The sequence below is a fragment of the Amphiura filiformis genome, chromosome 16 (assembly GCF_039555335.1).
Source record: "Amphiura filiformis chromosome 16, Afil_fr2py, whole genome shotgun sequence".
NCBI lineage: Eukaryota > Metazoa > Echinodermata > Ophiuroidea > Amphilepidida > Amphiuridae > Amphiura > Amphiura filiformis.
In genome coordinates, this window is record NC_092643.1 from 18693300 (window position 1) to 18708745 (window position 15446).

The following is a 15446-nucleotide window of genomic DNA, read 5'->3' on the forward strand; positions in this document are numbered from 1 at the left end:
CCCGGCATTTATGTGCAGCAGCCGACTCATTACTAGTACATGTTTTCTCTTCCATGTTTTTGGGTTTTGACTCCCTATTGATATTACAGACAAATCACATTTCTATCCTAAATTATGAAATATTTCAAGGAACTAACTGCACATATGTGATAAGGTTAAGCATTAGTCCGATACTATTCCATGTAAATTTTAATTAAAGTGGTGAACTATAGGGATGACAGAGACAGAAAAAAAGACAGAAATCGAGGTGACTGGCTGCATGGCAATGCAAATGTCAAAGGTAGACAATTGCATGTACATCACAGTCTTCCACGACGACGACGCGTCAACGTTAACACGACTAGCTCGTTACAATTTCCAGGGCTGTGCTGTGTGTGTGTGCTTGCTTCACCACTAGCTGTGTATATGTATGTTTGTTTGTATGTATGTACGCAATGTGAGCAAGATTGGACAGGCTGTGTATGAAGTATTGCATTCTGCCTGCATGCTTTATTTAAATAGTTGATGATCATGCTTTCAAGCCAATCCAAAATTGCCTTGTAAATTGTAATTTGCCGTGACAATAGTGATAAAACAATGACACTATGGGTGTTATTGATTTTCTTTTCAATATGATACATGTAGATTCTAAATCTTGCAACTGTCATATAATGAGATGTACATAGCAGAAGACTTGTTTTATTATTTTCTGGAGGGGAATTTTTTAGGCTGTTTTTTTTTGGAGTGGGTCTAGGTCCAGTTTTGGGTTGGGATTTGTACCTGAAATATATATTTTTGTGATCTGAAACATTTAGCCATTTGTTAATTTCATAGTAGCTCAATCTGCTCCATATGTGCAATGCATGTTTGGAACCGGGGTACTTAGTACAAATGACCATCAATGACCCCTTTTTCTAAGCCAATTTTGGTATATAAATGGGTCCTTTTTTCAATTTTTTTTTTTTTTCAGAAATAGCCCAATTTTGCCTCAATCTAGCCAAAATTTCGAAATTTTCCAAAAACAATTGGGAAAATTTGTAAAAACTAAGACAATTTGGGTTAAATTTGGCCGAAAATTTTGACTTTTGGTATATCAATGGGTTCATATTTCTTGAAAAATTGGTATATTTATGGGTCCACTTTCAAATTCCATCAGGGAATCAAATACATTTTCTGGTTTCAAAAAGGGTCTGAAAACTTATCTATTTGCTGTTTATGATCATTCCTCTGTGGTTAATCTGCTTTCATCTTTTGCCATTTTCTTTTGTCATATGTGCTGCGCTCTTTATGTATGTAGCGCTTTATAAATGCTTCTAATGTATGTATGTATTGAACATTTAGCATGTCTTTAATTTTACGGAACCACAATATTTGTAAAATAAAAACCCTCGAAAAAATAACCACTTGTGGAGAGTTACATCCTGGTAAATATCCAACAGATGAGGACAGGACATTATGAATGTTTTCCAACTTCACATCAGTACAAGATATTTCTTTACTGTCCCCAACTTCCTGCAGCAAAACACGTCCCAATTAAAAAGAATTCAATTTCGTTTCATGCGTGCCGAGCCTACCTACCTACCCATGTCTATCGGATGCCATCGGGCCAATTTCGTTGGACACACAAGAGTACACAGTTGACTTGAACCTTGTGACGGAATCCGACAAATTAACCCTACTGACAAACTGTGGGCCCATGGATAGCTAGTGCAGTGGAAATTATTGCATTGAATTACTGCGCCTCTACCTTGTGGCATTTGAAAATCAACCAATCAATTAATACCGATGTCTAACCTAAGGGGATTTCTTTTTGTAAACGTATCCCTGTATGAAGATAGCTACTTATCTGAGAAAGAAGACGGATGGAAAATCCACCGTTATCTGATCAAAACTGTACAACTGGCAAAACACACACACCCCTGTTTGTGTTTGCCTGCAACCGAGGACATTGTGTATTGCTATCAAAACGAGGACATCTGATTCAACAGTTTAAAATCAACAAACCGAGGACAAAATTTTTTTGTATACCTGTGTACAATACACAGTACCAATTACAGTGCTATATTAATGCATAATAGTGGACGTATCTCTAAAATGCATTTAGCATGCACTTGCGACCTACTGCAGACCTCCGCGAAGCGATGACGGTGCTTGTTTGCAGGTGAGTCCACAGTTTAAATGTCAAAAATCTTGTGTGTGTCCTCGTTTGCAGGCAAACACTGACGCACCCCTACATTGTATACACACCCCCACCCACACATTTTGTTTTTTAAACCAACTCACCGACAGCAGCAGCACTGACATATATCCGCACCATCTGAGGTCGTAGCCTACACTTGACCACGCTAAATTTTCCTAAAAGTAAATTCTTTGTGTCTTCCATAAACTCGGATAGATCTGGAGGGTTAGGGCCACTGGATGTGGACGATTTTGATTGTGCCTTAATTGATGGAGAAGTCTGTTGCGGAGAGGGCGATGCTCCTGCCGGCGACTGTTCATTGTCGGGTGGAACGCTTGGGTGAATCGCATCTGGCTTTGGTTTCTGGGCTGCCTTGGAATCATTGTTTGGTTGATCCCGTTTTGCTTTTCCTTTTTGCTCATCTTTGTCTTTGTTTTCCTTCTCCTCAGATGAATGACTACTGCGTTTGTTACCCATGCTGCAAAGAGAAAGTAAATACAGAAAATATGGAATTGTAAATTGATGTGATGGGTCACATTACATTCACTACAAGCCTCAAAACAAAAGCACATTATGTTTAATTTGGAAACATTTAAAATGTGAAAGATCATTTTTAAACATTTAGAAAACTCACTTAACAGTGTTTTCCAGGAATCAGGCACATTGCTATCTGTCACAGGAGGAATATGTTGGTTCTTCAATTTGACAAAGAATATTTATTCCCACCCGCCACACCCAAAACTTTATGTCATATCCCAATATTCAATACCATAGACCAAAAGCTGTTTGCAATATGCATATTTAATAGTAGCTTCTGGGCATGGGCAAATTACCAGGAAGAGAGGACGTTTAGCTAATCAAGAGTGGATTCAAGTGATTCAGTTTTTTGTCGGTCTGCTTTACAATTGGTCTTCTACATTTATTTTGCCAAAATACCAAAGTAGTTTCGTTTCAATTCTCTGAAAATATCTTGACTATAATACATTAGTATAGAATTAGGCCAATGAAAGCGCTTTCATTGTATACAGGGATCATATTGCACCTGCAAAACCAAGGAAAATTAATGCATGGCCTGAATTTGCCACTCTTAGAACTTCTTTCTTCCTCTACATGTACTATACCCCTGACCTTTTCTGCGCACAATAAAGAATACACAAGATGCCGTCTTTTTACAGACGTATACATGTATGTACAATTGTACATAAAGGAGTGTTTTTGTGGATACATTACACAATGATATATTAAAGCACAAAAATAATGGATAGCTTGTTATATAAAATTATTCAGTTTTTGTTTTTGTGCGTGTCAATAAAATTTTAACTTACGCTTGCGTAAATTCAAGCAGGTAGAAGTGACGCATTGTGCAACTAGCGTTTGTGCCGTGCGCAAATGCAGAGACATGCCATTCAATATCAATATGTTATTTGTGTCATTTTGTTTGCCTATTATAAACCGAACAAACTATAGCAGATTCTAAGTGTTTTTTTTTTTTTTTTTTCTAGAAAGCTGATATTGCTCTTAGAGTAAAATGCAGCTGTAAAAGTCAACATTTTTGTGAAAATAACATGCAAATACATGTAAATTCCTCTTGTGTACATGCCAATATAATCTAGCTTAGAACAATCAAGCACATGAAAATGTATGCTTTATTTCTCAGTGTGTATACTTTTTTTAATGCATGGGCCCTTATAAACCAGCCTATAAGATCAGGCCACTACACCGTACACAACCATGAGACGCACTTTATTACAAAGACTCACGCTATCTTTGATTAGAAAGAACGACAACGGTATGTGCAGGTACCATGGAAACTACATTTTACCTTAATTTCCAATATTCTTCCCAGCTCAAGACCAATATCTCAATGAAACTTGACGTCAATCTGTTTAATAAACTATGTACAAGACCCCTGGTGCATGATTCCACCAAATAATTTACAGCACTCAATCCGCTTTTCTTTATGAGTGCAATGATGATGATGCATGGTAGAATTTAAAGAAAAAAATGCGAGATGATCGGCGGCAAATTACTAGCATTAATTATTTACCAGCTCCATGGAAATTAAAAGGTTTCAGGTGGAAAAAGCTAGGCAATTGGACGAGACAGCGCTACACAGGGGCTATGTAAAACAAATCAAATTATAGGGATGCATAGGGCTTGGATGTCATTTACATTCAAAGACATTAACCATTTAATATCGCCTTTCTATTGCAAACGATATACATTGTACATGTAGCAAACAGCATGCATATATTTATAAGGCATTTGAAAATAATAAAGAAATGTTGTTGAAATGGTTTTACACAAACAGACTTAAATTTTGCGTGCATGTAAGCTTGACTGACAAGAGCTGATTGCTGAGCAGCTCATAAACCACAGTCAAGGTCAGAAAGCAAAGGGCTAGTATAAATACACTACCTGGGAGCTGCTGGGAAATGAAACCCTTCATGGACTTGCTACTAGAGAATGACGTCAAACTGCATGGGCTGGCCTGTTTGCAAGGCTGGCAACCTAGAGCTTCCTTAGCTGCTTCCCCTGCTGAATTAACATGATGATAGTGTACACAAAAATGCCATACAATACATAGCACTAAAGAGCTGGTTAAATACAGGGTACCAAGTTAAATCATGGCCGACCCTTGCTATATGATAGTTGCTAGCCTTGTTCGTAAATCTCACTTTTTGTTATAATTATTTTATTAATAATGCATAAAGCAACAACACCTATAAACCTGATTCTTTACCATAGGCTATAATTTTACAGACAAATTTGAGTCAAATACAGAACAGCATTGTGGGATTGGAGCATTTCACAACATTTGATACCCTGAAATTGAAACCTAACATAGTAGTAGGGTCAAGTTGGCCAATATGATTAAACCAAGGTCAGTGAACCAAGCCCTTGACAGTGAACATTCCCATGGTTTCATATTTCTTGTTTAGCTCCTGATAGGAAACAATCTCCTTTACCGAGGTGCTGACTGATATCAAGTGTGGTCCCACCCCACCCCCAAATATAAGGCCAAAAAAAAAAAGGTTTGCCTCAAAGCTCACGAGTGGTTTGAAAACAAATGCGAAATGCGATTTAAAAAAAAAATTTATTCCCGACTTTTTTAATGGTATTTTGAGAAAAAAATCTGATTTTCGCCGATTTTTTCTGGAAAAAACTATAAAAAAAATTTTTTTGAAATAAAAAAAATTTCCGCATTTCTTTTTGTCAAATCGAGGGATTTTACAAACGTGCACGCGCAAGCTTTGAGACAAACCTTTTTTTTTTTTTTGGCCTGAGGAAATTTGCCATTGAATTATGAAGTTGTTTTCAAATTTGTGACCCTTCTAATTGACAACTTCAATCCCTATGAAATTTGGCTCCATTTGTAACAAAGATTAATTTGATATCTAGAACAATATCATTGGTATACTTTTGGCTAGACCTTGTTTTTGGCATCAGTTTTCACTTACATGTACCCATCCATCCCCAGTGGAGGCGGCTGTGAGGGACTGAGGGTGATGTATCAACAATATGTTAAGGTTGGCTGTGAGGCTTTATGAAAACGCTCTAAGCATGTTTTGAACAGATTACCCTACATCCTCTATAAACACCCCTCCTCTACTACCCCCTCCCCCTGAGATTTTCAACCAAAAAGTGACCGAAATGGAAAAATTTCCATGCCATATTATGTGAGATTAAAACTTGTATTAATAATGTCAGTGTTGGCTGTTACGTTCATTAAATTTCACCTAAATCTAACTTAAATATCACTGAGTAAATCATATTCTTGCTTAAAGGGGTATTTTGTGATCCATAGCCTCATCCCCCACTTTTGTCAAAAAGAGATTTTTAAACTGCTGGAAATCATGTTCTTGCAGATTAATTTGTTAAGCAAATTTGTATTTCGTTCTTGACATACATGAAAGTTATATAATTGTGCATCATTATTTTTGCGGTAGCAGCTTGAAATGTTAAAAGCACAAAAAATGTAACATGAAAATTACCACTTGTTCAGTGCAAGGTGGACTCCTGTTCCAACTCTGACCTGCAATATGTGTATTATAAAACAACCTTGTTTTGGAAGGCCTGGGGCACATCTATTCCTCAATATAAATTGTACAGAAAGGAAGCAGTGTTCACTCTCCAACACTGCTACTACAGTACTCCCTAGTACTAGTCTAGATCAAGGTATATTTTGTAGCTAATATGCAGGTAGATAATTAGATGTTACAAATATCATACATTTGCTCACATCTGAGCAAACCAGTTCAAATCTTATAAAAGATTTCATTGGAACAAAACCAACATTGAACTCACTATTGACGGTTTTGCCTATCATGGTCGGTAGTGAATCCAATAGATAGTGAGTTCAATTTTGGTTTTGTTCCAAAGAAATCTTTTATAATGTTTATTAACGAACCTGATGAATTTATTTAGCAGTTCAAATCTGTTTAGTTATATGGAACATGAACATTTACGATCACACACCCCCACCCTGATACACCCCTCACAAATTCTACACCCACCACACCCCCGCACAAAACAGACACACAAATTGTCTTCCAATTTATATAGGTCATCATCATCATCTCCACCTCATCCTTCCCTCCCCTCCTCATCACACCAGTTAAATACCATCATCTTCCCTCATATGCCACACAATTAGCCAGGTGAGTCACTGGTCAAATGCGCTCATAAACGCATAGCTCCAACGAGTACCATGCATGCAACAGTCGTCTTTGAATGCTTTGTATCATATCCATCTAGCTCACTGACTCCAGTAGTAATCATCATGATAGTTTTTCAATTCATTCAGCCATCATAAGACTGGATTTGGCTTTTACCAGCTACATAGCAAGACTAGCAACAGATTCTATCTACTCTCTCTCTCTCTCGCTCTGTCTCTCTCTCTCACTCTCTTGCCTTGCCCAGGCAGCTATACCTAGTCTGTGTAGCTATCTGAGCATTATTGATTAATAGTGTATACGGATTTGCGTCATCGGTTGGACTAGGCATCTAGTGAGCTCGTGTGTAGCTATAGCACGAATACAAGGAGCCCAGTTGAACTGGGTGTTGCACGCACACATGGAGCCCTGGGTTTATTTTGCAGTGGGCTCACGCATCGATAAATTATGAGGGAGGTTGTCTTGGCAAGCTGTCTGCGTATTTAATATTGCTAGCTGGTAAATTGGAATGCAACATCAAATATTATGGCTGGTAGGAAAGTCACATATTTGGTGAGGATGGATCAAATAAATTGCATGTCAAAATTAGGCAGTTTCAATAAGATGATATTACTGGCCAAATAGTAATTAATTAATACTAATAATAATTAATAAAAAACCACAAAAAAAACAAACATTTTAATCCGCCGTATGGTACTAAATTATATTTTCAATGCCTTCATTGGTTAGGAAGAGAAAATTGGTACCATAACCCAGTTATAACCAAATTGAATCTGCAAATTAGTTTAGTCACATTATACTGTATTATCAAATCACAAACCTAGCTTATAAACAGGCTATGTAATTCCCTTATTTAATAAGTAATATCATTTGCACAGGTATATATTTCCCAAGTTGTAGCCTTTTCTATATATTGTACAAAAATATGAAGATGTTCATGTCATAGTTCCATCATATATCTTATGTAAGAGGATTTTTTTCTAGGATTTCTTCCAATTTATTTAACAACAATTAACAAAATGTGACCTGTTTTAAGGGGGTACTACACCACTGCCCAATTTTGTGCCTATTTTTGCATTTTACTGAAGAATTATAGCGCATTGGTGACAAGTAAGATATGTATACATATTATATATAGGGGCAAGGACTGCAACTACTGCACTGGAAATTTTTGCTGAATTTCAGTGCAGTAGTTGTAGTCCTTGCCCCTATATTATACATATCTTACTTGTCACCAATGTGCTATAATTTTTGAGAAAAATGGAAACATAGGCACAAAATTGGCAAGGGGTGTAGTACCCCCTTAAAGAGTAAAATATCTTTTAAGCGGCTTTTTCAAGGAAGTAAAATTTACTCATTTTTTGAAATCTTGGACCAAAAATGAGCTTTTTTTATGATGCTTTACTTTCAAAAATTTATGATGAATTTAGCCAATCAATACTATTTGTATATTTCTTGTATGTTTTTCTTTATATTTTTAAGCTTAGTTTGTCTATTTCTCAAAACTAGGTGGGCTGACTTACTGTAAATTTGTACGGGTAAGCTGGTACGGGTCACTAATTATATATCCGATGAGGTTCTCTATCTTCATAATCAAACTTTATATAAAAATAAAATGTTCATGTACATTTGTACAATTACAAAAACTCTGAAATAAAAGATAGCTTGACCACTCAGTTCTGGCAGACACGTATAGTATGTACAGACTATTGCGTGAGCACTGGTCTGCCAGTGAATTATATTGTGCCATGCTTATTACTAAAGTATTTCATGCATCTTCAATGCATTAAATGCAATATTTCATAAAATTTACAATCCAAACTGTTGAAGACGAGAAATATCATCCATAGGGGGGAGGGTATGAATTTCAAATGGAATTGACACATTAATCAGCTCCATTTGAATTTCATACAACCTCTAAGAAACATTCAACCTGAGTTTACTACAAAGGGATGGTGAGATTCAAATAGAGATTGGTTAATTTAATGTGCTAATTCCATTCGATAATCACCCCCCCCCCCCAAGATATTTTTAAAATCTTCCACAGGGGGTGTGTGGACTTTAAATGGATTTGCCCAATATTAGTATCACAATCACAAATGAAATACATGTATTGAAATAAATACTTGTAAAGATGAGAAAAAATTCACATGTGAAATGTTCCCATAAAACTCGAGAAATGTCGGCAAATTGCAAATTGGAATAAGCCGTCAAATAAATATAAATAAATTACTTTGAGTCAAAGTAATTTATTTATATTTATTTTGTTGTTATTTGTTTGCTTGCTTTTGTTTTAATTGTTAATTTTTTATGCTTTAGGAAGTAAAAACATCCAGAAATTTGCAAATATGAACTGGATTTATTATTCTTGATTTACATGTGTATGCATTAGGCTAAAACAAGTGTGCACATTTCATTTTGGGGAGCTCTTGATTTGTGATGTTAGAACTGGATCGTAGACTCTTACTAAGTTGTAGCCCCCCCCCCAGTTCTAATATCATAAATCGGGAGTCGTCAAATCGATCAACGAACTGGATCATTCTGCTGAAGAAGGTTGTAGTAATATAACAACCCGAAAATTTCAGGTGAGCAACTTTATGTGTTGTGAACAAAAGTTCAATTCTTCATTTATATTAATTGATTACCAACACAGATGAACTTTTATGATAATCAATATATTTTATTTCAAGAATTGCCTTGTGACATCTCATCAGAGGCATCACAAATTATTAATTCAAGTCCTATACTTTGTCTACTACTTTATTCAACACACCTATTATAGACCAAACAGGCCAACTATATCACACTTAAAGGGGTACATTTTACTACACCCCTGCCCAATTTTGTGCCTATTTTTGTATTTTTCTCAAAAATTATAGTGCATTGGTGACAAGTAAGATATGTATATTATAGGGGCAAGGGCTACAACTACTGCACTGGAAATTTTATTTCAGCACAGACAACAGTTCTGGAGTTACAGTCAAAAATGAGGGAAAACCAATATTTGATCAATAAATCAATAACTACTTGCCTTGAGTTGCTGAATTTTCAGTGCAGTAGTTGTAGTCCTTGCCCCTATAATATACATCTTACTTGTCACCAATGCGCTAAAATTTTTGAGAAAAATGCAAAAATAGGCACAAAATTGGCCAGGGGTGTAGTTACCCCCTTAAATGTAGGTCTACTTTTCGGCGTACATGTAGTGGTAAAAGCCTAACAATTTCCTCCGATTAGGAGCTGATCAGACTATAAACTAATTTTTATAAGAGCAAATGAAAATTCATTATTAGCTCTCAAACTTCTTCCCAATTATATATATGATGATGGTACTCTAATTTAGATGACGATAGCAACATCGTTTTAGGCACAAATTAATCATTGTTTCTATGACATCAGCGGTTGGTTACTACCGGAATTTTTTGACAATAAGTGAAGCATCTCCGTTGCCATGACGATCACAATATACCCAAGGCTGTGACTTCACCAGGAAACTTATTAGCACTTACGACTAATTACAATTAGACCAACTTCATACAGAAGATGCACAATTATGCACAATAGACAATGCCATTGTCGATAATTATACAGATGTTTATCACACATATTCATTCAATAAAATAGTCATGAAGGGTTTACATTAGCCACAATTAAAGTACCGGGTGTATCAAACATATCTCAGCATAATTATAATGAGGGCTCACTTATGGGATCGCTTTTGAGGGCTCACTTATGACCGTGACCCCCAGTATAACATGCAATGTGTGATGCTATAAAATTGGTCCACATGTAAAAATAAGTACTACACCTAACTTTTTACATTCTAAAATGTTTTTTGATTTATTTTAAAAAGTATAACTTGTAAGTTGTGGACCCTGTAAGGTTTGAAATAAAAACAAATTAGGTTCCACATAAAGTGGGTAGAAACATTTTGGCTAGTTGAAGGGGGGAGGGCAAGATCAGGCGGCGGATGACATGATCGAGCCGGCAACTTGTGAAACCGCCCGGCCGTATGGCATTTTCCAATATACTTGGTTAGTTTTGTGGGGTTCATTATCGAACCCCAACGGTTTTAGCTTGTATTTATATTATTTATCAACATACATGTAGGCCTATTTGTTTGTGACAATTCAAGCGTTTTAAAATTTCAAAATAATCCCATTACACGGTTGTTTTGGTAAACTCCATTTGAGATTGAATGTAACTAACTGAAAATATGACAGGATGTTCACATTTGTCCATCTTTGTGGAAAAAAAAAGCTCAGTGATTTATAGTGCGCTATGCACAGGCACAACGCCTAGACGTTGATCCACAAGCCTCGGCACACTTTACAGGTTGTCGCTGACCACTACGGCACCACATCATTCCATAAACCATTAAACAATAACACAGGGACTGGCAGCTAAGAAGCGCACACCCTTGACATTCCACAATTGACCGTCGCAGCCAGGATCAGCTCCCCGAGTTTCGTACGGGTTATAACGAGACAATTAGCTGTACATTCCTTGTCCAGGGGAATTTCAAGCTAAAAATTTTACACAAGAGCATATCAGCATACTAACCCCCGCAAAGGTTCGAACCCGCAACCTGTCACAACATAGCCGAACGCTTATATCGACTGAGCTAACTTGACTGCTCAGGCATGTTACGTGTATAACTTGAAGCTTCCAGAGTTTTATATACATGTAGTTCATAAGTTCACATGTCGCTTCTATCATAATTTCCCATGGGAACTGGTCTGATGGGATAGTAATTATTCAGTTGAAAATGGTCAGCATTGCAGCCACACCACTGCCTTTTCTCTGAACAAATTGACAGCATTTAGGCCTACATGTAAGTGCTACTTCTACTGCAGTGTCATATTGATCAACTAGTGTTTCAGACAGATATGGATTTTTTGTAGCATTTTTTCTGACACATTATTTTTTGGCTCATTATAAAGTACTGTTTGAGTAATCTCTGTGATGAAAATTCCCCCCTCCACAGGGGGAGCCCCAACCAGAACTATTTCCTCCCAGTTGCCCCCCCCCAGTAAAAACCCAAAATTGCAAAAATTTGCACTTTTTGAGTCAATTTTATGAAAAATTTGATAATTTCCCCCCTGAAATTCACTTTGCCCCCCCCATGCCCCCGAAAAAATTCCTGGCGCCGCCACTGAAAAATCGAAATCTGTTTGGCATGCCGGTAGACACCCTTGCCAGCTAAAAATATGCATGTAAAAAAAACCCATGACCCTGAGAAATGTGTAGTAGGCTTGCACAAGTAAACATCCCCAGGGAGCCACTTCTCATTGACAAGGGGGTATCATTTGTGAACAAAAAGTCACATAAATAGTGTTTTTTCCCTGATCAGGCAATGTTACGTACATACATGTAACGTGGAAAGAGAACATCCCAGAGAACATGTACTAAAAACCATGAAAATCAAGAATCAATCAAATAATACTGTCTTTAATTCCTTCAATTGTTTCGCTACTTGTTAAAGAGGAACAAACGTTGGCCTGGTCAACTGGCCAGTTGGTAGGTGACCTTGTCCTTATAGATCACACTCCTGTATACTTGTATACATGTCTGGACTTAGGTGGTGTCTGGACTGACATGCCCTGGGCCACATAACTCAATTATGTAGTTCATTATTCCAGATGTGCTTGTTCCTCTTTAACAGTGTTCGAAATAAGTGGTTATCCACCACTGACAGCTACTAATGTGAGTTCTGCACAGGTTAACAGTACAACTTTTGTAGAAGTTTTGATGCAGAAATACAGGCAACCACCTTTATTTTCTTATTTCGAATACTGCTTGTTTTTAATGATTTTATAATGAAGGGGTATGATATTGTAGGGGCACAAACGGCAACTTCGCTGGTAAAGGACATATTCTGAGGGCAGCGCGGCAGTTGAGAGGGGCAGCACGGCAGTCGGGAGGGGTGCCAACGGCATATGCTGCTGGTTAATTTGAGGGCTGCACCAGAATCAAAGCACGCTGCTCTTAATTTTGGACCTATTTCTTATACATTTAAATGATTTTATTAAATGTGCATTGTACAGCATACTGATGTGCCTAACTAGTGACCTTTGACCTCTTTCATGATTTCCAATTCTATCCTCACAACCTTTTTAGGATTTAAGGCCTGTAAATCATGGATGCTACAGACAAGTAAACATATAGATAGATACAAACACACAAAACAAAACTCCTTGCAAAGGTCAGCCAAATGACAAGGAGTCATCCCTGGTTTAAAGCTGTCAAGACCCTACTAGATGTCATCATCACAGGAAACTTAAAATCAAGGAGGAAATCACTTATTGCAAAAACATTTGGAATTCATCAAAATCTATTGCTAACAAATAGGTGAAAAATAGTTCACAAAGAACTGTCAGACTCTGGCCTGGAAAAAGTGAGGAATTTAGGAACCTTGCTGGATAAGGAAATTTGGTATTTGGAGGAAAATTTACACATTTATTTTCCAGCTCTGGTCAGACTATTTTTTGGTTCATCTCAAGTTCGGCAGTGACGTACATGTGCATATTTCGCTGGTCACAGTTTTGAATCGTGGGTGTAAAGTAAACCAAAATGACTTTTATCTACCAATCTGATATCCGATATTGATGTTCCTAATGTTCAGGCCATGCCGTTTGAGGTGATCGATCGCTCTCACTCGCCACCGCTCGCACCGCTCCAACTCAATTTCTAGCAAGCGATTTTAAACTCGCCAAAGACACTTAATATCGCTCGCTGCGAATCGCCCAAAATTGAATCCAATATCAATTTACATGTACATGCAAGTTTCATCACTTCAGTGTATCCTGTATCCGATCTACCGTAGTAAGTTAGCCTTAAACCCTGGATACGAAAGAAAGGTTGTGAAGCTTTGTGAACCAAGTGTGTAATATTGTTTCATATTAGTATATGAATAATTTTTTCAGATCTAGCGAGTGATTCGGTTAAAATGTAGAGAGTGATTCGACCACTCGCCTAGCATCATGCTAGCGAGTGATTGACCTCTCGCCTTTAAAATCTAGACGGCAAGGCCTGAATGTTCGTTGGTTTTTTAAAAAAAATTGAAAAAAAAAGTTTTAGGCCCTATTAAACTACTTGTTATTTTTAAGGTTGGAAAGTGGAGTATTTTTTGTAAAAGCTGGGTTCAGTTGTACATTTTAATATTCAATGTGTCCCAGGCTGATCAATAGAAGCCACAGTAATTTATTAAAGGAGTATTTTGTGATCCTTACTTACTACTTACTTAGGTCGACTTTTCTAGTCGGACTCCGCTGATGGCTCTCCACACGACTCTGTTCTGCATGCAGTTCCTAATGTCTTGTCTCTCTAGCCCAGTATCCTCGATTAGTTGCTTAATGTAGTCCTGTGGTTGCCTCTTGATCTTTTACCATGCATAGGCTGCCACAGCAAAACTCTGGAAGCTGCCTCTGTTTCACTTCTGGCAGTGTCCAGCAAATCTCAGCCTTTTGGTTTTCAGTCTTTTGGAGATTGCAGTACATCCCCTTATTGGTGGTGTGCGACTGCCAGTAGTCTTGTGTAACAATCATCAAGTGCCTTCCTAATCTTTGATGTAATTGTCCAGGTTTCTGCACCATACATTATCAAATACTGATTCAACTGTGTTGGTGAAAAGCTTGGTTTTTAGATTTCTAAGCAGGCTGCTCTTCCAAACCTTTGGTCATGCTGTTGCAGGCTCTCCATGCATGGGCTTTCCTGATATTAATGTCCTTTTCAATGCTATCAATCCAAGACCCAAGGTATACTTCGTCAACTATTTCAAGATTTGCTGCCAATAAGCGTTTGGATTGGGGATGATTGGGGATTGGGAATTTGTGATCCTAGCATCCTCTTTTTATGACATTTTTCAGTAGATATCCATGAAAAAGCTTATATTCCAAAATTTCAGTTGATTATGATTTTGTATTTGTGAATTATGCATGATTACCGTATTGTCTGAAAACATGGATGACCCAAAAATGTGAGATTTGATTTGGGGCATGATTTAAGCGCAATTGCATTTTTTTTGCCAGGCCTTAACAAAAATAATGTTTTGTTTCCTGTAACGATCTGAAAAAAAGAGTGTGGAAAATATTTGTATCCGTTCAAGATTCCTGAATATTTTATGGTATTTAAAAAGCGTATACATAAACCACATGGAAATAAATAGAGACTACAAGTTTTGCTATACTTTGTAAATGGTTTATAGGCTGTTATTATTCAACATTTGGAAAAATTGCTGATCATGTAAATGTAACTAAGGGAAAAAAATTGCCAAAAAAACCCCACCAAACTATAGATTGGAGGTCCAAAACTAGTCAACAATGGTTGATAACAAAGGCTGGAACCCTTTTTAAAACAATTTGAAATAATTTTTAAAAAGAGCATGTGCACTAAATTGGTTTTATTGTATTTACTTATTTCAACTTTCTTTATACGAGGTGTACATGTATAAGAGCACTGCTATTCTTGGAGGCCCTGTGACATACAGGGTGTAATCAATTTTAAATACCTGTGTGCTTAAATTATGCTTTAAAAATATTACAAAAATATTATAAAAAAATATACAATACCATTAGGCCGAGTAAAAAAAAACCATGTTTCTCGTCCGCGCCCTC

General features: G+C 37.0%; 1 protein-coding gene across 1 annotated transcript in view; it reads right to left on the reverse strand.

Annotated features, from left to right (window-relative positions):
- The window catches only part of LOC140135676 (NACHT domain- and WD repeat-containing protein 1-like), an 87691-nt gene that overhangs the window by 52945 nt on the left and 19300 nt on the right, over positions 1 to 15446 (reverse strand). Inside the window, 1 exon segment of the mRNA XM_072157259.1 lies at positions 2263 to 2636. Coding sequence (XP_072013360.1) covers positions 2263 to 2636 — 374 coding nt within the window.